Source organism: Cucurbita moschata, unplaced genomic scaffold, assembly GCF_002738365.1.
Source record: "Cucurbita moschata cultivar Rifu unplaced genomic scaffold, Cmos_1.0 Cmo_Scf00022, whole genome shotgun sequence".
NCBI lineage: Eukaryota > Viridiplantae > Streptophyta > Magnoliopsida > Cucurbitales > Cucurbitaceae > Cucurbita > Cucurbita moschata.
Window position 1 is genome coordinate 942,541 of NW_019268538.1, and position 21,695 is coordinate 964,235.

At 34.6% G+C, this 21,695-nt stretch overlaps 3 protein-coding genes across 4 annotated transcripts; 1 reads left to right on the forward strand and 2 right to left on the reverse strand.

Annotated features, from left to right (window-relative positions):
• Positions 1–202: 202 nt before the first annotated feature.
• Positions 203–4,422, reverse strand: LOC111459110 (MADS-box protein AGL42-like). The gene is made up of 7 exons (XM_023101868.1): positions 4,092–4,422; positions 2,463–2,544; positions 1,810–1,871; positions 1,635–1,734; positions 886–927; positions 631–672; positions 203–520 (listed from the first exon to the last, which is right to left on the reverse strand). The coding sequence occupies exons 1-7, from the start codon at positions 4,271–4,273 to the stop codon at positions 386–388; spliced, it is 645 nt and encodes a 214-aa protein (XP_022957636.1). The 5' UTR covers positions 4,274–4,422; the 3' UTR covers positions 203–385.
• A 2,194-nt stretch (positions 4,423–6,616) lies between these two features.
• On the reverse strand, positions 6,617–8,714 carry LOC111459100 (molybdenum cofactor sulfurase). Its single transcript, XM_023101853.1, has one exon. It carries the CDS (start codon positions 8,634–8,636, stop codon positions 6,765–6,767), a length of 1,872 nt encoding a protein of 623 aa, XP_022957621.1. The 5' UTR covers positions 8,637–8,714; the 3' UTR covers positions 6,617–6,764.
• Positions 8,715–14,639: 5,925 nt separating this feature from the next.
• Positions 14,640–21,621, forward strand: LOC111459434 (ABC transporter B family member 28). Of its 2 annotated transcripts, none has more exons than XM_023102340.1 (16): positions 14,640–15,110; positions 15,409–15,596; positions 15,752–15,775; positions 15,991–16,092; positions 16,453–16,543; positions 17,055–17,155; positions 17,262–17,312; positions 17,409–17,537; positions 18,170–18,232; positions 18,314–18,578; positions 19,115–19,263; positions 19,334–19,423; positions 20,644–20,778; positions 20,861–20,917; positions 20,996–21,052; positions 21,144–21,621. In XM_023102340.1, exons 1-16 carry the CDS (start codon positions 14,726–14,728, stop codon positions 21,378–21,380), a joined length of 2,124 nt encoding a protein of 707 aa, XP_022958108.1. In that variant the 5' UTR covers positions 14,640–14,725; the 3' UTR covers positions 21,381–21,621. The 2 variants fall into 2 exon arrangements, with proteins under 2 accessions (XP_022958108.1, XP_022958110.1); XM_023102342.1 differs by having other exon boundaries at positions 15,008–15,110; positions 15,413–15,596.
• Positions 21,622–21,695: the final 74 nt, after the last annotated feature.

Below are 21,695 nucleotides of genomic sequence, written 5' to 3' on the forward strand. Positions count from 1 at the left end.
CTCCCTTACCACTTCATCATTCAAATCTTATAACCCTTTTTATTTTTTTTAAAAAAATTTAGATTTCTATTTATTTTCAAAAATTTAATTATTACAATTTGTTCTTCTTTCTAAATTTTTAAACAACCGATCTCATTAGATACAACTAAAAGGCGGTATCAGCCTATAATTAAAGGTTAAATATGATACATACGGTAGATCGTAATGGAAAGCTAAATATTTTGACATGGAAAACAGCCAATCAACCAATTTTAAGGTTACACGTGGGCGCTTATTTGGTGGTAAACTCTTAAAGGAATGAAATAAAGGTTACATTTCATTCCTTATATCAATGAATTTCTATACGTGCAAGGCTTAAAATGGTAGTAAAAAGTTTAGAACAGGATCATGAGCAAGGCAATCCAATGAACAATTTAGTGTTGATATGAGAAGGTTGGGCATTTTGGGTGCATAATAAACTCATAATCCCTCCTCCCTCATTTTCACCACCACCTTCTGCCTCCCATGGCTGAGTACCACACTAAATGTTTGAACAAACATATCAGTCCAACACGACCAACCACAACGACAAGGATTTTCAAGCTTCACAACATTAAACCCTAGAACAACAATGGAAAAATGGGGTCTTACCTTTGCAGCTAACTTTATATTTTCCTCTATAAGCAGTTTCCCCTGATTCAACATAAACAACTAGCTAAATTTCATATATACAAATATCGAATCCGTTTACGTTCGTAGAACGCTTATAATTCTATCAATTAAACTCCAAAACATTTAAAACTGAACAAGTTTAGACGTTTCGATTTATTTATATCTCATATTTGAATCTAGAAAGAATAAATTGAAAAGGAATGAACTGAAAATATTTCAATGAAATTTCATTACCTTTTCAATCAGCTTCATTCTCTGCTCCTTGAATAGCTGAGACTGTAACCAAACGAAATTTTTTAACATATTTTTAGTCTCCCGTAATCTCAACGACCCAATCTGATATGAAAATTCATACCAATTGGATCTAAAAACCTTTATAAATATGCAAATCTCTAGATTAACAATACTAAAATTCCCGAATCAAAATGATTTTATCTTAAGAATTCGATCTAACAATTTTATTGCAAAATAAAACTTTTAGATCTAAAATATTCAAGAACTGACTCTAAGGGAAACTAAGATTTGAATCACTCCACAACTCTTGAGATGACTCATGGAAGTCAAGGATTTCATACCGCCGCAAAATGAAACCAAAACCTTGATTCTTCTTAATCATAATTACCTACTACGTAAATGCAACCTAAAAGTAAATAAAAAGTCTTAAAACTTAAAATACATTAACTAAACACCATAAATCTAAATTTTAATTATCCATCGACCGTTTGTAACCATCTAAGAATAAATGAAGTCCCAGTTAAAATTCTTATTACATAAATGAAGTTTGATTCTTCTTAATGTTACTTTAATTACAACTAACAATATTCTTCCCAACTTCTTCAAATTTCATACTGTAGGATTGAGATGGCTTGGTTTATATCATAATCTACGAATCTTTTCATAATATGATATGCGAAGCGTTACTAACCCTAAAGGAGATATTCAATGTGATAAAAGGGCCTTGGTGTTCTAGAATAGAAACATACCTTTCTTTCTCGAATACGAGTCAAGCTAAGTATCAACTGGGTTTCAATCTCTCGGATTTCCTCCAACGAACATGAACCCAACCCACGTCCCAACAGCTTCCTAAGACGAACAAATTCAAAAACATAACCTAGAATGTTATTAAAAAGCAGTGTTATTAAGATTGAAATTGCTTACTTTTGTGAAGTTTCAAGTTGCTCCATTTTCTTTGCCGTCATGTCAGCTTCCTGCTTCATTTGCTGCATACAATTTAAGTATTCCATTCATAATGACTTAGTTACATAACCCTTTGGATTAATAAGTTTTAAAGTCCGGTGTTTATTAGACAAAACCCTAAAAGTTTATGGATTGAATTTATAATCATCGATGAAAAATTGCCCAAAACTACCGTTATATCGGAGTTTTAAGAGGGTCGACAAAACCTTTGTATTATCTTCATTCTTGAGAGCATTCGAGGAGACATGGCTTAACGAAAAGTTGCCCAAAACAATGTTCATATTGAACCTAGAACCTAGGGCAAGATTGAACCCGAATAAAAGTTAGTAGATCGAAAAACCTTAAGACCGCCTCGGCCTAGGTCGAGCACAGCTGAGACAAGTCGACAGAAATATACATGGATGTGCATTCCGCATGCCTATGACCTAACAAGTCCCGAGAGAAGCCCTAACATGACTTTTTTCCTAATCTTATTTGAAAGAGAGGGAAACTTTTAAGTTAACGCTCATATAAATAGATTATGAACCTAAAATACAAATTTTAGTTGAATCACGTGTTGTTCAAATGTATATTTATATAATCCGATTTGTGAATAGAAAGAAGGAAAAAGAAACCTGCATGTATACTTCGGAGCGAAGAGCGTTGGTCTGTCCATCTTTTCCATACCATCGATAACGCTGGATGGACTTATGTATACTGAGTCATCCAACAAAAAAAAAAACGTATAACAAAACACACATGATCAAATACTTGTGAAAATCTATAACATGTTCATGTTGCTTAATTTGAAAAAGAGAATTTATGTAATGAATAAATGAATATAAACCCTAGTTATAATTTTTTCAATATATAAAATTAATTTAGGTTAAATATATTAAATAGTTTATAATACATTATAGATAAAATTTAAAATTTAAAAAGATGAAAAAACAAATTGAAGTTTTTTATATACTTAATATCTAATTTATATTATCAAATTGAAGATAGTTAAATGTATATTTAATTCATATTATTAAGGAAAATGACTTAAACTAGTCTATTCAAATAGTCAAAGGTTTTGAGAAGTTAAGGATACAACTGTGACAAGACATATCTAAGTGTTCAGCTGACGAGGTAGGGCCTAGGCATTATGACAGTTTTTTTTTTAACATTTTTAAGACATACACACTACAACAACATGTAAGAATGGGACTATACTGTATCCTTAATATTTATCTTTGTTGTATCGTAGATTTTCTTTTTCAAATTATATCATAGTTTATAAATTTTCAATTCTATGTAACATTCGATATTTATAAATATATAATTGCTTGGAGTTAATCTTCAAGTTTAATTTGTTTAATTTAGAAGTGTTAACGAGAAGAATTTGGTCTCAAGCTTATCCAAATGTTTTTTTTTAACATTGTGTGGGCTTTTGGGTCTTGTGTTTCACGACGAGTTTTGTTCAACGGTAACTATGACTACTATAAACTACAATAACTTGCATCCAAGTTGATCTCGAAATTTAGATCCCATACACTTCATCAAATTTATTTGGTATAACAAGTTTCAAATACCCACATGTTCAAAAGTCTTAATTTGCAAAGTTTGAACCTCGACGAATTGTTTCTAGCAAGGGCTCGGATTGTTGTGTTTCGAACTAGGCAAACTAAGATACGAGGCCCCTTTTGTATACTAACCATTTGGGTAATCCTCCTCTAAAGGCGTGGGTTGGATAAAGGATTACGTAAATAGAATATCAAGAGTTTATTTTTAGATTCATCATCAAATTAAGTAGTTTTACTGTTCGTATGTCTTACGAACCGTTTCTATCACACTTAAGCATGTCTTTTAGAAAATTATTGCTCTCCGTGAGTTTTATCGTTGCAAATGTTGTTTAGATGCATGTAGTAACCTACCTATTAATTCAATCAAGAAAAACTTTCTAAAGAACTTAAGAATCAATATCTAAATTTTTCTATTTACTTGATTAAACCAAACCCAGAAGAAAATTTTGAACAATTTTTTAAGAGCTACAATTTCCGAGAAGGAAGATCTTACAAAACCCTAGATGAAATCTAAGAGGTACAATTTTGAATAAATAATCACAGTGAAGTAGATAGATATGACTAAGATTAGACTCATAAACAAACCCTAATTTCCCCCATCGTCGTCCTTTTAGTTCTACAGATTCAAATCAAAACAGCTAAACAAAATGAATTTAGGCGATTTCTGAAGCAGAAGAACAAGAAAAAATGACTTACTCGGTGCTTGAGAACTCATAAAGCCTTCCTTTCTGAGAGAAAATCATGACAGAAACTTCAGCATCGCACAGAACAGAGAGCTCGTACGCCTTCTTCAGCAGCCCATTTCGTCTCTTTGAGAATGTCACTTGACGATTTGTCGCGTTTTCTATTCGTTTCATTTCGACCTTCCCTCTCACCATTGTTGGTTTTAGATTCAGAAGCTCAGCTGGTATTAGTTCCAAGATTATTGGAACAAAAACTGGAAAGATTGAGCTCAAAACGGGATTTGAGCCTTCTTTTTCGTTGATGCCGAGAAAGGAATGATCGTAGAAAATTATGAGAACAGCTGCAGATATAAATTTGGGCTCTTGTTTTGGGGGGTTTTTGAGGGAATAATGGGAAGATAAGGGGCCTTGTTGCAATATATATATATATACAAGGAGGAAATAAACCCTAAAAGAAAAAATGACTTCGAGATGAATGAGAAAAATAGAGAGATTCTACACCAGTTCGAGAGTAGAATAGAACATTTATTATAAAGACACACTTTAAAACTGTGAAGTTCACAGTAATACGTAACGAGTCAAAACATACAATATCTGCTAATAGAAGGCTTTAGCTCTTACAGACATTCTATTGTGACATTTATTATCCCTCGAGTAAGTTAACCAAGTAGAATTTTGGTCTCATTAGCACAGAAGATTTACGCTCAAGCCTCGAATATTTTTAGAAAGCATTTCGAAATCAATTTGTAAAAAGAAAAAAAAAACAATATTATAGGTTACAAGTGTAGAAAACGGGTAAGAATAATTGATGACTAGTCATATCTCTTTCTATTATATTTGGAGACATTTTAGTCATTGACAACACATCTGGGACATCCGACACGCAGCCACAAATAATGCACCTTGTAAGGTCGTGACACATAACATTTATTCACGGTCTAAATACCAAAAACAATAAATTATGTTGTCTTATAAGTACAAAAATAATAATTCTAAAAAATGAGAAGAAAATAAAATAATTTAATGACGCGACCAATATAGTACCAATAATGTAATTCAATCTTCATTGAGATTTTTTAAGCTTCTTTTATTTTCCATAAATTAAGAAAAACATTTATTATTTTGTCAACTCTCAATTATTGTATGAAAAAGATAAATATAATTTTAAAATGAGAAAAAAAAAATAGGATATTGAAATATTTCTCGAAATTATTTTTACAAAGATACATATTTATATATATATAAAGATTTTGAAATTAAAATTTTATTGTAGTATTTATTTTGGAGGAATTTTATTTATTTATTGAACTTTAAGGATAAAATTAAAATAATATATGATTTTGCGTGCATACAACCTCGGTGTTCCTCTCATTTTGGTAAAATTAAGGCCCACATTATTTAATTTGACACTGAAATATATTTTTTATAATAAATATATATATTTAATTATTGTGCTGCATAACTGGCTTCATAAATTCAAGAGATATTACCGTACAATTTCGTGTGTGAAGGACCAACCAGAATTCGACAGCACATGGTCAACGTGGTCCCCACGACATTACTTCTACCAATGGGGTGTGACCGTCACGTGTAACCCTTATAAACCACTCTTTTCATCGGAGGAATTGACTTTGAAAGCGACGTTTTAAATTAATAAAAATACCATTTAATAATTTTTTATTTTATGTAAAAAAAAAAAATTAATAGCTTTAATAATACTTTTATCAAAAATACTCTTGCACCTATTAAAAATAAATAAATAAAATTATTATCTTTAAAATACTATTAAGTTTTTAAAATTTTTATTAATATTCTTAAATTTTTTTAAAAAAAATTTAAAAGTATATTTACGACTAGTAACTTGTTTCAAAAATCCTCTTGAACTTTTTGAAATAACTTTGTATATAATCTATAATGTACTGGAGACGATTTCATCTAATTATTTTGATTTTTTTTTTAAATATAAAGTATGAACTTGGGCTAATGAAAGAACTCAAGCCCTCTTCTAAAGCCCAATAGGCCCACTAAAGTCAAATAAGTCCGGCCCATTTCATAAAATTAATTAAAATAAAGTAAATCCTAATTAACTCAAAATAAAAGAAAAAAAGCTACGACCGGTCCATAAATTGTTAAAGCTTCCTTGGATTTTCTTGACTCAGCAGCAATACCTTGACCAACCCAAATCCAATAGAAGCAAGCTCGATGATCAATCCAGCAACAATAACAAAAACGGCAGAAAATTGGTAATAAATTTCTCACACTAATGTAATGGTTAGGAATCGACTCTCCACAATTGTATGATATTGTTCACTTTGAAAATAAGCTCTCATGCCTTTGTTTTGGGCTTCCGTCTCATTCCAATAGAGAGAGTATTCCTTGATTATAAACTTATGACCATTCCCTACATCCCTAAATTAGGCGTGTGCGACTTTCATCATCCAACAGTAATTACCTCAAAATAATGGTTGCATGTGGATCCAAATGAGATTGAATCTACACTCTTCTAAGAAAAAAAAAGTAGAAATGTATTCGGTAGTGAGCTATACTCAAATTAACAACATTTTTAAGAATTACTGGTATATGATCGAGACATAAAGATGTCATAAAGATGGATCGAGACATTGGGTTGTCTATCTCGGACCGGATAAGTGATATTAAGCTCAAGAAAAGAACAGGTCTTGATGAACTAAAGAACTTCAAGAACAGTCCTCTGATTAAGCGCAGTGTATCTCCATCGCTCCTTCTCGACAAAATCAGCATCCAAAAACTGAGCAACAAAGCACCAAAGCTTATAAACATCATCAAAATTGGTCAAAAATCCAAGAGCAGCAGTCACCACACTGATCCCCAAGTTAGCTTTCACCTTCTTCATCTTCTCATCTTTCCCAACCTCCTTTCGCTCAAGAACCCTCCCTTTCTCCTCTGCATACTTCTCAGGAAACCAAATGTTCTGCAAAAATCCATAGCTTAATGAAATGTTGCTTCGATCTGCTAGCTTCTGCACAAGAACAGGCTCAACTTTCTCCCCTTTCCAATCAAAAACATTGAATGCCAGAGCTGGTCCTCTGTCGAATTTCACCTTTGGGCCGTAGATCTTCACCAGAGACACCCCTTCTGTGTTTGGATGTTTGAGCTTCAGCAATGAACTCACCAGCCAATTGATTAGGCATCGTGCTCTTGTTGATATCAATATCAGCCCCAATGAGTCCATTTGATCCAACCCTTTGCATTTTGTTTCGATTTCTGAAACATTTGACCCCAAATTTGGGTCCTCCTCTGTTTCTGGAAACTGGGTTGTTGGTGTTTGTGCTGTTTTCATTGATTCATATGAAATTGGACCTGAAAATGAGCTTGTTGATGGAACCATTTGAGACATGAACTGCTGATGATGAATTTCCAGCTCAGTGTCAGTCCCGGATGAGTCCTCAGCTAGCTGAAACAGCTTGTCAGCAGGAACAAGATTCACAATTCCAACATTTGAGGAACAAGAATTGGTGTCGAGAATTGAAATGACAGATTTTTTCACAAGAAGACACCCAAATCCAGATGGGTTTTCGCCGAAGACTTTGTAGAAAGAACAGACAAGAAAATCAGGTCGAAACAAAGATAATCCAAAACAATCCATATCTTTAGGACCCAAAGCACAAGCATCGACAAGAACATGCCACCGATTTTCCTGCGCTATACTCATCCATAAATAAGGATATCTAGCTCCCGTAATCCTGGAATGTAATGGAAAAACAAAAAGACCCTTTTTAGTTTTCTTCTTCTTGTTCTTACTCACGATCATTTCCTTCAATTTCCGTGAGTTTATCCTCAATCTCGGCCATGAAAATTCAGCTGACATAGTCAAAGCTCCTCTGTTTTGGGAAGTGTTGACCATGGCTTCCACTGCTTCACTTTCGTAGTCATAAACAGTCAAAAGCTTGCTGCTGGTATGAAATGGGTATGATTCTGCTAAGAGTTTGAAGGCGGAGGTTCGATTCGCGGTGAAAACCATGGAATAATCGGAATCTGAAACGTTGAGGAATCGGAATATTCGTCTTTTAATGGCGGATTCTAGGTCAGAATCGAGGCCATTTTCAAGGAGGCGAGATTTAAAATTGCCGGTTCTGTAAGAAACGCCGAAGAACGGGAAATTCAAATTGGAAGAAGGAAATGGGTTGTGATGTTTTTGGAATTGATGATACGAAAAGAGACCGATTCCGATGTAATCGAGACACGTATGGTTTGTGAAGTTGAGATGGTAATATTGTTTGTTTCTGATTTGGTCGATTTTCTGGGTTTGGTTATACTGTGGGAAGGCGGCGAGGAACAGAGCCAGAGCTTGCGGCGGCGCCGGGAGAGATTCCGGGTTTGTGAAATTGGTGTTGGGGAACACTCCGGCGGTGGCTTTGGCCGTGAAGTCGCGTCGGGATGCGGCGGAAGTTCGAGGGGTGGTCGAGGTTGTCGAGGTGGAGGAAGGGAAGTTGAGTAATGGTGTTGGGCAACAGCTGCTTCCTCCGCCACTTCCGCCGCCGCATGCTGCCGCGATCTCCATCAGGCACGGCGGTTGCATCTCCGTTTTTGGGGTTTTTTGTTGTCTTCTTCACGGAGGGGGTTTTTTTGTTGTCTTATAATTGGGTTTGGCTGTTAAAGTTTTTAAATTTAATTATTTATTATAATTGGTGTGAAAAATATTTTTAGGTCTTTTTCATAAGGGAAACAATTGGGTATTAATTTAATAATTTTAGGGGTAATTTAGACATTTTAAAACAAATTAAATTAAAAAATATATATTTTTAATGAAATTAATATTTTAATTTCAAAAGTAAAAAAAATAACAATAATAAAGATTTGTCAAGAAAATTAATATTTAAGAAACAAAATTAAAAATAATTAATAAATTATCAAATATAATTTAATCTAATCCCTAAAAAATCTAATATTTCCACTTTTTTAAAAAGAAAAATTCTTATTGAATTAAATAGTGTCAAGCATGTGATAAATTTATTCCATAGTCTTGGTCAATATTTATTTTTGGTCATGCATCAGGGGCAAAATTGTCTTTTTAATATTATTTTATATACAAATTTGGTATTTTATATTATTTTCAAAATTAATTTTGAATAAATTGGTTCATTGAAAAGGTCGGCTGACCCCTTTAATTTAATTTTTTTTTAATAAAGTTTGACCTTTTAATGTTTTTTTAATTATCATTCTATTTAAAATTAAATAAATTGCACAAAAGTTTGACTAAACCATCAAGTTTTTTTTTCTCTTTATTATTCAACCATTTTTAAATAAAGGAAAATTATTAATATTTTGAGATAATTTTAATAATTCGAAAAAATAAAATTTTAATTATATAGTTTATATATATATATATATGTATGATATATATTATGCATGAATATTAAAAAAGTAGTAAAATAAAATTTCAAGGGAATTAACTTTATTTAAAAAATTGAAATAGTTTAGTTTATTTTAGTTTTTGTGCATTAAAAATAGATTTATGTTACTAAATTTTAAGAAAATAATCAATTTAATTCTATTATTAATTTGTTGATTTGTGGGTTAGTTCGAGATGAATGAATTAATTCGTTTTCGAAAAATAATTTTAAACCGAGAATTCTTAGACTCGTAAATAATTATCATACAAAATTATACTGAGAGACATAATAAAACGATGAAATATTTTCATTTCAGCTTTGTTTTATGGCTCGAGATTTTCATTAGGTCATTGTCATTTCAGCTATATTTTATAGTTCGGGAATGAATCGACGTTAACTAAGTGAGTATTGGGACTTAAATTAGGGTTTGAATGGTTGTTGAGAAAGGAGAGGATTTATGGGTCACTTGCCATGACATACGGCTTTTGAGGAAAAGACATCAGCAATCAATAGTGGACTGCAAAAAAAGGGCTTTCATATTGGCCGGCATCATTCTTAGCTGCCCTCAAAAGTGCTTCTTCCATTGCTTCTTATCTACTTAACCCTTAAGTTTTTTCCCCCCTCCCCCCAATAAAATTACATAAACTATTAAAAAACGCTACATTATACGAGACTCGAGTACCATATTGTCTATCTCGTTAAGGGAATTCGAATATTTTTCTTGCACGGTCTCTAGTGGAAATAGGGAAATTAGAGTGTCTCGTGGGATGAATGGTAATCTGGGTATAGAAGCTCTGATCATGTGGTTTAGAAATCAGTTGAGGTGAAATGTTGGGTTCGAGTATTTATAGAGAAAATTGACCCATGTGGAAGACCGAGATTGTGTTTAGTGTTTAGGGTTTAGGGTTTGTGCTAGAGATCTTGAAATTTTTCAGCGGTTTAGATTTTTTTCTTTCTAATTTGGACTAAAATAATAAATTTTGATGGAGTGGTTAGAGATGGGAACGAATCATTCCTTATAAGGGTGTGGAACCCTCTACCTAGCATACGCGTTTTAAATCAGTGAGATTGACAACCATATGTAACGAGCCAAAGCGTACAATATCTACTAGTGGTGGGGTTTAACTGTTACAAATGGTATCAAAACCATACACTAGGTGGTGTGCCAACGAGAACAGTGGGTCCCTCGAGAAATGGATTGAGAGATCCCACGTTGGTTGAAAGAGAAAAGCGAAACATTTTTTAGAAGGGTGTTTAAACGACTTGGGCTGTTATAATTGGGTCGGAAAAATCATATTATTAATTAAAATTTAGTAAAATATCGAAGATATTTATTTTATGAGAAATTAATAGTTTAAATGATAAATAAAATAATATTCGTCATACCCCATCTCCAGCTGCATCCCAAACTTTGGTATAAATGAAGATTCTTTATTTCTCATTTGAGCTGGTAACCCTACAAGGACCTAAACTTTATAATCATTTTTGTCACTTCTTCATGGTTTTATGTTTTCTAATATTTTAGGGCAATTTAGTAAATTTATAGTTTAAAACGAATATTTAACAATAATAATAATATATATATATATTATTATTATTATTATTTTGTCGGGAGGGGATGAAGATCAAAATAAAATTGCTGAGGACTAAGAGTCGAGATGCCACTTTCAGATCTTCAACGTTGTGCATGCCAGCCTTCAAGCTAATGAACCCGATTCCTTGCTTGATATTGTGGATCGATCTTTGAGATTATGGTCAATACTCACATTGTTTTGATATGCTCGAGGATCAACACATGTGCACCCTTGTTTTGTTGTTGGAAGTGTTTCTGCCATTTGTGATACTTTCCTTATGATAGGGGGCAATGTCTCGACGTTGCTATATATACTTATTGTAGAGGACAATGTCTTCGAGTTGGTTTAAACGTATATTCTCGACAGTGAAAAATATATGAGAGTGGAAGGAATCTCGACTATACGTTTGAACTAACAGAATTATGCTTAAAACGTCAAATACTCGATCTTAGATATCAAAACTATACTTTTTAACCTAATTATATTTGTGTTATTCATACGCCAATTTAAACATAATTTAATGAATAATACCTTAATTACCATCCTAAACGATTTCTCACACTCATCTGGAAGTTCGTTCTTCGAGCTAGATCCATGTTCGTTCCTCATCTACCACCGTCCTCGCTAAGCCATGCGCCTCCCGTCAACTTGTCGCTGCACACGTCGAGACGACATGGGTATAAGCTAAGATGCGAGCATATCGATATCTTCCCGAACAGTCATGGCCTCCACCATATGAAAGAAGCTATGACTCGGGCCTGCCGCTCCTTGCTTCCGCCGCAGAAGCCTTGAGATGGATTCTTTGTTGTTAAGTAATTTTAAAGATGTAGCTTGACCCAATGCATGAAATTGGTCTTTAAATAAATATTTCAAGACAAATCTTTACTTTTGCCCTAAAATACGTAATGCTCGCTCGAGTCAAGTAAACGAAGGCTATATAAATGAACTAAGATCATATACGAATGCGAATAATTATGAAAATATGTGTGATACTCGAGTAAAGAAGAGGAACGTGAATGAACTAAGACCATATCAGAATGAGAGCGATCCTGAATGTGATGTCCTACGTTGGTTGTGGAAGAGAACAAAACACCCTTTATAGGGAGTGTGGAAACTTTCTCCTAGCAGATGCGTTTTAAAGCCTTAAGGGGAAGCCCAAAGAGGACAATATCTGCTAGCGGTGGATCTGGGCCGTTACAAATGATATCAAAGCCAGACACCGAAAGATGTGCTAGCCTTCTCGCTGTTCCCCGAAGGGGGGTAGACACGAGGCGGTGTGCCAATAAGGACGCTAGGCCTCAAGGGGGGTCGATTTGAGGGCAGTCCCACGTCCATTGGAGGAAGGAAAGAGTACTAGCGAGGACGTTGGGCCCCGAAGGGAGGTGGATTGTGATGTTCTACATTGGTTGGGGAGGAGAATAAAACACTCTCGTGTGGAAACCTTCCTCTAGTAGACGCGTTTTAAAGCCTTGAGGGAAAACTCAAAGAGAACAATATCGACTAACGTGACCATATCGCAGGAGAATGTCAGGGCATCAAGTGCCAAATTCTGATCCAAATCTCGGGCATGGTTATTACAATATGAAATTGGTAACGTGGTCATATCACAAGAGAATAAGTACTGAATTCAAATTTCAAATTAAAAATGTGGTATATATGATGTAATAAAAAGAGATATATGACGTAATAATATAAAATTTGAAAGTATTTTCCCCGACAAAATTGTTTTATTAAAATTATTGAAATGGGTGAGTGATAATAAAAAGTCAAGATCTGAAAAAGTGGGTTTGAAAAAAGAGTGAAAAATGATTGCTGTGAAGAAACAGATGAAAAAGGGAAAAGCTGCAGCAAAATATATTTAATAATATTTAAAAAAAAAAAGTTAAAAAGAAAAATAATTACGTAAATATTAAAAGAAAAAGAAAAAGAAAAAGAAAAAGAAAAAGAAAACCAAGTAATTCTTTGACTGTCCTTCGAATCATAACTCAACTTTGCATCTTTATACAGATCTATCTTTTATTTTATGAGGAAATTAGCCTTAAATTTATAAATTAATTTGAAAAACTAAATAATTAGGTCTTATGTCCACTCGACACTGCTCCATCAATTTCCGTTCATTGTAGAAAATTCTATGACGTTGCCTCCAACGGGAATTTGGGTCATGTCTCAGTTTCAATATGGGCGATCACCCTCTCGAATTAGCTTCTAATCATCACTTTTGTAAGCTATTACCTTACCGACGGTTGAGTAGAGTCGTATATTGGCCAGTTAAGGAGATGATCGTGAGTATATGAGTAAAGGACGGTTTCTTCATTAGTATGATCGTTTGGGAAACCAAAAGCAACTACACCTATGATCTTTTGAAAAAAATAAGAAAAATCCATGCGAGCTCCTACTCGGGTGGAAATAAAGGATCAAAACAATCAAAACCAATCTAACCTAAATTCAATTGGGTAGAAAAAAAAGCTTTCGTCTTCTTCAATTAGTACAAATTCGATTGATATCGACAATCCAGCTCTGCAGGAAGGAGGCCTAGAAAAGGTCATCGAAGCAATATAAAATACATGCTTTTGACGCTACGTTGTGTCGACCTGAAATGCTACTCACGAGCTGGTCAGGGATAGGTTTCAATCACTCTTTAGATGTCATGCCATTGTGGTGGCATGAGAATCACTGAATGGGGACAGTTTGAATCTCATTGTTGGCGTGTAGAATACAAGGCCATTGGTCGTTGAAATCCATATCAGAGGATCGGAGGGCACCCATTTGGAGCTGCAACAGTTGAAGCGCCCCAAGGACACATACTCAAGTGATGGAAGCAACCTTACCAAGCTCTTGTAGCTGTCAACCAACCCGATTGACCGCACCAACCTTCTGCAACATGTGGCTCGCAAATGGCTACGAACCCTTGTCATATACTATCACGTTTGTTAGTCATATGACTCAATGATTACATTCACAAGTTAGTAATTCTACTTTAAAGTACGATAGAGATGATCAATATGAACATAACTCAACTAGCATAAATCATACTCCATTAGTCAATATGTCAAACATTCAAACAAAACAACGTTTTTATGGCGTTTTGAATTAATTGAGTTGACTTTAAAAAATGTCTTAACCCGACCTAATCCAACTCACGAATCCGACAAATAGTAGATGTGTAAAGGGAAAAGAATCAAAAGAGGCAAGGAAATGACTTGTTCGTTAAAATATATTATATTTGGTAAAATAAAGAATCTAAAATCATAAACAAGAGCATCGGGCAGCACTATGTAGTTTGGATAGGTTCAAATAAATGAGAACTTTACCGATTCATGAATTTATTATTAATTTTATACCATTATATAATAATTTTTTAAAATATATATTAAAATTAAGTTACGAATCTTAATTAAATATTTAAAAAATAAATTAATAAATATTTTATTAATAAATTACTCGAGTAAATCGAACTAAACGGAATTTTAAAAATTTATGGTCGGATTGTATTAGATTAGTTTATAAATTGTTATAAGTTGATCTAAAAAATGTCTCGATCCGACGGTTGGGAGAGGCAAGGAGATGGCTTACTCTAATTCATTAAATTATATTTACGATCATTGGATAAGGCAAGGAATCTGAAATGATAAACATGGGGCATTGGGCAGCGCCATGCTTCTCCACAGGCGCCTCTCTTTCAGCAACCGTCATCTTCTTCCATGTCTTCCACCACCCTTCTCTCTCTCCCCTTCACTCTCAGGCCCTCTCGCTTCCCCAATTCCTCTCTCTCGCCGCTCCGCCGTGCCACCTCTGTCGCGCCATTTCCCACAGTTGCGGCGGTTCGCTGCGGGTTTAAGCCTGCTTCCAAGAGTAGCAGAGGCAGTTCTACTTTTTTCGCTTATGTCGGGCCTGCTTCGGACCCTAATGTCAGCGAGTCCGACCCGAAACTCGATGACGCCTCCGTTTCCCAGGATCGAGTTCCTGGGGTCTTGTATTGGGGGCTCTTGTGGAGGCTTTTGATGAAGCACAAGCTACGGCTTCTGGTTTCTTCGCTTACTCTTGTTTGCTGCACCACTTGCACTCTTTCCATGCCGTTTTTCTCAGGTAGGAATTGGATTTTATGCTGCTTTTCTTCTTTGATTATGGGACCGTTTGGTTTTGAATCAATTTTAACTCTGGAGTTAATTGATTGCTGCTATTTGTAAGTGTTGAATCGTATAAGGTTTAATTGAATTATGCCAAATAAATGCCCTTGAAAATGAATTCATTACAGCCGTTCAAATTGAACTCCTAAACAAGAAAAGAAGGATAAAATTCACAAAACGTTCTCTATGGTACGAATGATTCAACAAGATGGTTTTATTTTAATCCTGAATGTTTGTTTCATGGCTTGCTTGTGTAGGTAGATTTTTTGAGGTACTTATAGGTGCAAAACCTGGGTCTTTGTGGAGGCTGCTGAGTACAGTTGGAATTTTATATGCAATGGAGCCAATATTGACGGTCTTGTTCGTCACAAACATGAATTTCATGTGGGAGAAGGTTATGTCAAGATTAAGAGCCCAGATTTTTGGAAGGTTGCTGATTCAGAAGGTAATATCTTATTTCGATCGTGGATTTCAGTGTTGGAGTAGTGTTGTAAATTTAATTTGTCAATATGAGTGACCGGATGAGAGAAGCTGTCTCTTTAAGTTTGATTTTCATGTAAAATGTTGGCATCCTGATTTGTTTTTCCTTTTACTTCTCAGGTGGAATTTTTTGACAGATACAAGGTGTGTGTGTATAATGAACCACTTATTCATAATCTATTACAGACATTTTTTTCTTCTTATTCCAAATTGGTTGCTGTTACTTTTGATTTCTCCTTGCCCTCCTTTTCTTCTTCATTCTATTTTATATATTCTCATTTCGTTTTCTCTATTGGAAATGTTAGTTTCTCAGTCAAGTTTGATATTTCAATTGGATTCACTTGGATTTTTCCTTTAAGGTTGGTGAAATTACCGGATTGTTAACTTCTGATTTGGGCTCTCTTAAAGATGTGGTGAGTGAGAATGTTTCAAGGGACCGTGGATTCAGAGCGTTCTCTGAGGCAAGCAACTCTTCACCAAGTACAAGTGAGCTTTGTGTTGTCTGCATTTGGCATATAGATTTGCTTCGCTATTGCTGATTGAAATATTGTTGCAATCTGATTTTTTTTTTTCTATCTGGCTCTTGATATGGTTGGATTTCGTGTCCAATCTTTTATTTACTTTCTCCATTACCTGAAATAACCACGTTGTTGAAAAATATGACTAAGGTTCTAGTTGCTGAATATAGAATGTGGTCGAATAAATTTCCAATTAGGTGAAACTTTACCAAAGTTGCATATTTTGATATATATTTTTTTTGTTTGTTTTGATTTGCATTATTGATAGTGGAATCTTGTTCTCCTGTGTGTTATTTTGTACAGGTGATTGGAACAATATGTATATTATTTGCATTGTCCCCCCAGCTTGCACCTATTCTTGGTCTTCTGATGTTGAGTGTATCGTTTTCAGTGGGTAAGTTTATCAGTTAATTAGCTTCTTTCTGAGGCTCCTTGCTATTTTTCTTTACAGCATATAGACTAAAACTTCTTTCCTTCATTTCTTCTTTCTTTGAACACATTTTTATACTTGATGAATATAGTAGCCTGTGAAGCCTAGCGCTCTAGTTTGATTGTGTATTCATGTCCAATACTCTTAACAATGGCCATTCATTGCCCTTTGTTTGTTTATGGATATGGTTGTGTATGCGCATGTGTGTACCTGCTTGGCTGCTTCTATGTGATGCTTTCAGAGAATGTTAAGATATTATAAATTGTCTGAGAAATTGTGTTTTTCTTTTTGTCTGCTATCACGGTCTTTCTTTATTTCTTGCATCCAATTAGAACCTGTCATAAATACAAGTCATTTTCTCCAGAAAATGTAAAGGACGAGCAAGATATAATTATAATAGAAAGCTATAGGCTACGCCAATTTGAATGCCTTGTGTTTCTCTATTATTGCAATGCTGATTTTCATTTATCTCTAGCTGTATACAAGCGTTCTACTATCCCTGTCTTTAAAGCTCATGGATTAGCTCAAGCCTCCATGGCTGATTGTGCAACAGAGACATTCTCTGCTATTCGCACTGTGAGTTTAAGATACTCTGCCACCTGTATTATCACTAAATTTGATTTCCCTGACCTATTAGAATTTTTTCTACTGGTCTTGCTGAGATACGAAGATGTTATTACAGGTGAGATCCTTTGGTGGTGAAAAGCGTCAAATGTTCAATTTTGGTCGCCAGGTAAAATATTATTGGGAACTGTAAAGGTTCCTTCAGATAAGTTTTAGAGCCATGTTAGTCTACTGAATTTGTTTATTCATTTTTGGATTTTGGCAGGTTATTGCATATGAGGGTAGTGGCATATCACTTGGGACTTTTAAATCTCTGAATGAATCCTTAACTAGAGTTGCTGTTTATATTTCGCTTATGTCATTATATTGGCTTGGAGGAGACAAAGTGAAAGCGGTAATTTCCAAATTTTGCATACTTTTTTTTAATGTGTTTTAATGTATGGGTAGAGTGAAATATTGGATTTTTCTTGGAGAGAAGTGTGATAGAGAGAGGAAGATAGTTTTTTTTTTTTTTCAAAGATAAGAATGTGATTGAAGAAAACCACTCATTCCTTTATAGAGAGAAGTGTGATAGAGAGATAAAAAGATTTGTTTTAGAGAAATAGATAAAAAGATTTCTCTATCATTTAACGAAATTTTTAATGGAGGGTAATGGAAGGTCCCAAGTTTTACAAGGGTGAGAGTTTTGCTTTTACAATTAAAGCTTATGGGTGCAATTGTAATAATTGTAATAGTTCAGTAGTGGTTTATGCAATTCGCTTAAATTTATATGGGTTTTAAAATTATTTTCTTAGTATAAGATAGGTAATTGAGTTTTTTTTAATGGGGTGTGTTCTCTGTGTTTTACTTTGGATTAGTTGGTCATTTTCTTAATTTTGATTTTTGAACTTTATTCATTTGTAACTTTCTATCAATAAAAATTTTGTTTCCTTCTCCAAAATATGTATATTTTTGTTCATCATATCCAGACCATAGTCAAGACCTTGTTTTATCTAATCTCTAATTGTTCTTATCATGTCTTTCCAGGGTGAACTTTCTGTAGGAACCATGGCTTCTTTTATTGGATATACTTTCACGTTAACATTTGCTGTGAGTCCTGTAACTGTTTCTCTTTGGTTACCCCTTCTCAATATCTTATTCCTCAGTACTGATGCATATAATGACTTTCAGGTTCAAGGATTGGTAAATACATTTGGAGATCTCCGTCGAACTTTTGCTGCTGTTGAAAGAATTAATACTGTTTTACATGAAGAGGTTGATGAAGCCCTTGCATATGGATTAGAAAAAGAGATGCAACAAAAAGAATTTAAATATAAGTTGTTGTTCTCTGGCGTTACTGATGAAAACAGTCAGGTGAAAACACAGTACATGGCAGACCTAAAATCTTCTAGCAACGTTATCAATCTTGCTTGGTCTGGTGATATTTGTCTTGAAGGTAAATATCTTGCGGTTCCCTATTTTCTCTGTTAAAAGTTTCAAAATCTTTCTCATGCTTTTGTACTCGCAATATAAATAATGGTAGAAACAGTGATTGTCTATTTACATTTTTGTTTTTTCTAATATTCATGAAGTGCATTATATATCTCTGCTGTGATGTTTTGAATCAGTAATTAGACTTTTTAAAGTCGTGTTGATACTATAGCTCGTCTCAGTAGGTGAATTTTCTTCAATGTTATTGTTATGTTAACTCTTCATTTTAGAAAGATAAATTTCTTTGGTAATTTAGTACTGTAAAGTTGGGAGGGTGTCCTGAGGGTACTTGAGATCAGCTGGTCCATACGGTCGTAGATACTGGAATAAATAAAACTATTTGTTTTCTTAGCCCCATTTTATGTCTTCTTCAATTTAGGGAAATATATGATGAACTGGTCTTGGTTGTGATCACATTGAAATGGGAAACTTGCTTTCTCTATGTCAGTTATTTTGGGAAATGATTAATGTGTCAATGTGTGCCCATATCTTGTCATGCAGATGTGGGCTTTTCTTATCCTTTGAGACCTGACGTTGACATTCTTAGTGATTTGAATTTAACACTTAAATGTGGAACCGTGACGGCACTAGTGGGTCCTAGTGGAGCAGGAAAGAGTACAATAGTACAGCTGTTGGCACGTTTTTATGAGGTAAACTTTCTTGTTATATCAACAAACTTCTCTATGATATAGATTGGTTAATAATGTGCATATTTTACAGCCAAAGCAAGGGCAAATAAAAGTTTCTGGTGAAGATATTCGAGCATTTGATAAGAGGGAATGGGCTCGGGCTGTTTCAATAGTGAATCAAGTAATATCTTTACCTACTCAAACTCACATTTGACATTACCATATTACTTAACTTGAATGAATAGCCATGAGACTGATGATGCTTTAAATTTATTAGAGACTTCGCCCCCAAATGTTTTGGCTTTCCAGTTCGGCTTTCTTGCTTGAAATGTAGAGGCTTCCTTACCCATGTTTTGAGACTATTATTTTAATCCCCATCAGATTTCCGTTACCCTACAAAATCTTGCTTTATTCACTGATCATACTGTATTTTATGTACTTGTGGCAATCAGCAAATTTTTTCCATTCAACATATTAACATCCTATGTTTACCACGTGTTATGTTGTTTGGTTTTCTGTTTTGCTTATAGTGACTGAGATGTAGAAAATTGCGTTGGTTGGCAATATGAGAATGTTGAATTATGGTCATAAATGGATCCAATTTAGCATTGTGTGAGGGTATTGTTTAGCTTTTGAGTTCTCTTTTTGTAACTAGATTGGCTTAGTGCCACCCTTGCCTTTATGATAAAAGAGTTCATAGATAGAGAGATTGAGGATTGGCTGCTTAGATGCGTAGGTGCATATACTTGGTTTTGCTTGTTCAAGACGATCTAGGACCCTTGCCTCATGGTCCATTCCATGATTTAACCGCCAAGGAGAGGAAATGACCCTCAGATCTCAAACTAAGTCCTCTCTTGAGAAAGTAAAAGTTTTTGGATGGCCCTTATTTTAGGTAGACCATAGATGTTTGTGCGGAGACAAACTCATAGCCGGAATCCACATTTTCTCATCTAGGGGCTGATGGTGTTCGTGTTGAAGTGGAAGGCACAGGCCGTTCATTTATTCAGTGCCTTTTTCTGTAGTTATTTTGAAAGAAGTTTTAGTTTATGGATACCACTCCCCAGGAATATGAAGGGTCTTTTTTAATCAAAATGCTTTGTGTTTTACCCTTTCAATGTCAAACGTAAGGTCTTGAAGACCAATACATATTCGCCAATCTTTTGCGAGACATGGCTAGAGAGGAATAGACTGATTTTAGGTGTTTTAGTGAGGAGTTTGCTGTTATTGGTTGATTCATGGCAAATCTCTAATTTTATTTTGAGAATGCTCTGATGTGATCACCGTTCAAGCTTAGAGTTTAATGCACTTAAATGTGTAATATCAACATTGACATACTTAACTTAGTATGGGCTAAAATATATAACTTTTTCCTGTAAAAAGAATTAATTAGATGATGTTCAGGAACCTGTTCTGTTTTCGGTGTCTGTTGGAGAAAATATTGCATATGGACTTCCAGATGATAATGTAACAAAGGATGAGGTGATAAAGGCAGCCAGAGCTGCAAACGCTCATGACTTCATTGTTGCACTTCCTCAGGTTTGCTATCTTCTAGTACATTCATGTTTTGTTTTGCTGGTTCCTTTGTTGTTATTAACATGTATTGTCTTATTCTTGAAAGGGCTATGACACACCAGTCGGTGAACGCGGAGGCCTTCTAAGTGGTGGCCAGCGACAGGTATTGTTACGACACCATCTCGAGAAGTGTGTTGATCTAAGAGGAGATTGAAACTGACCTTTAAATTATCATTTGCAGAGAATAGCCATTGCAAGAGCTTTGCTTAAGAATGCTCCAATCCTTATACTTGATGAGGTAAATTTCTTGTATGTATATAGCTACTTGACTTGGGGATTTAGCAGCGTTCTCTTAATCACAAATTATGATACTCGTCTTCTTCGTGTAGGCAACCAGCGCACTGGATGCAGTTAGCGAGCGACTCGTCCAGGATGCTCTAAACCTGTTGATGAAGGGAAGGACGACATTGGTGATTGCACATCGGTTGAGTACAGTTCAAAATGCTCATCAAATTGCATTTTGTTCCGATGGAAAAATTGTAGAGCTGGGTACTCATTTGGAACTATTGGCTCAGAAAGGTCAGTATGCTTCATTAGTTGGCACACAAAGGCTGGCATTTGAGTGAATTTGCTTTGCCATTTAACTGCACACACTACGTCAGAGAGGCTGTAGATTTACGGTATTCAGATAGAATTCCGACAATAAAATTCAATGTAACCACATAAAAAGAACTATCCTCATACACAATCGATATAATTTTTTGTGTATATGGCATAATTGCTGCTATAATGTAACTGCCAAGTTTGAGCAGAGGCAATGTATTATTTTTTCCATCTTTTCAAAGGGATCTTTAATGTCCTTGAAAATTCAAGGATGTTCAATTACAGAATACTTCGAAGCTTGGAAACCTTTTACTATTGTCACTTCAAAATATGAATTC

Excerpts from the sequence above, each read along its gene's own strand:
- LOC111459100 (XM_023101853.1), bottom strand. The coding sequence starts at position 8,636 with ATGCAACCGCCGTGCCTGATGGAGATCGCGGCAGCATGCGGCGGCGGA.
- LOC111459434 (XM_023102340.1), top strand. The coding sequence starts at position 14,726 with ATGTCTTCCACCACCCTTCTCTCTCTCCCCTTCACTCTCAGGCCCTCT. Across the intron at positions 18,233-18,313 it reads CTTTCACGTTAACATTTGCT|GTTCAAGGATTGGTAAATAC; the intron begins GTGAGTCCTGTA and ends AATGACTTTCAG. Across the intron at positions 21,053-21,143 it reads CAATCCTTATACTTGATGAG|GCAACCAGCGCACTGGATGC; the intron begins GTAAATTTCTTG and ends TTCTTCGTGTAG.
- LOC111459110 (XM_023101868.1), bottom strand. The coding sequence starts at position 4,273 with ATGGTGAGAGGGAAGGTCGAAATGAAACGAATAGAAAACGCGACAAAT. Across the intron at positions 2,545-4,091 it reads TATGAGTTCTCAAGCACCGA|TATACATAAGTCCATCCAGC; the intron begins GTAAGTCATTTT and ends TGGATGACTCAG. Across the intron at positions 521-630 it reads ATATAAAGTTAGCTGCAAAG|TGTGGTACTCAGCCATGGGA; the intron begins GTAAGACCCCAT and ends TCAAACATTTAG.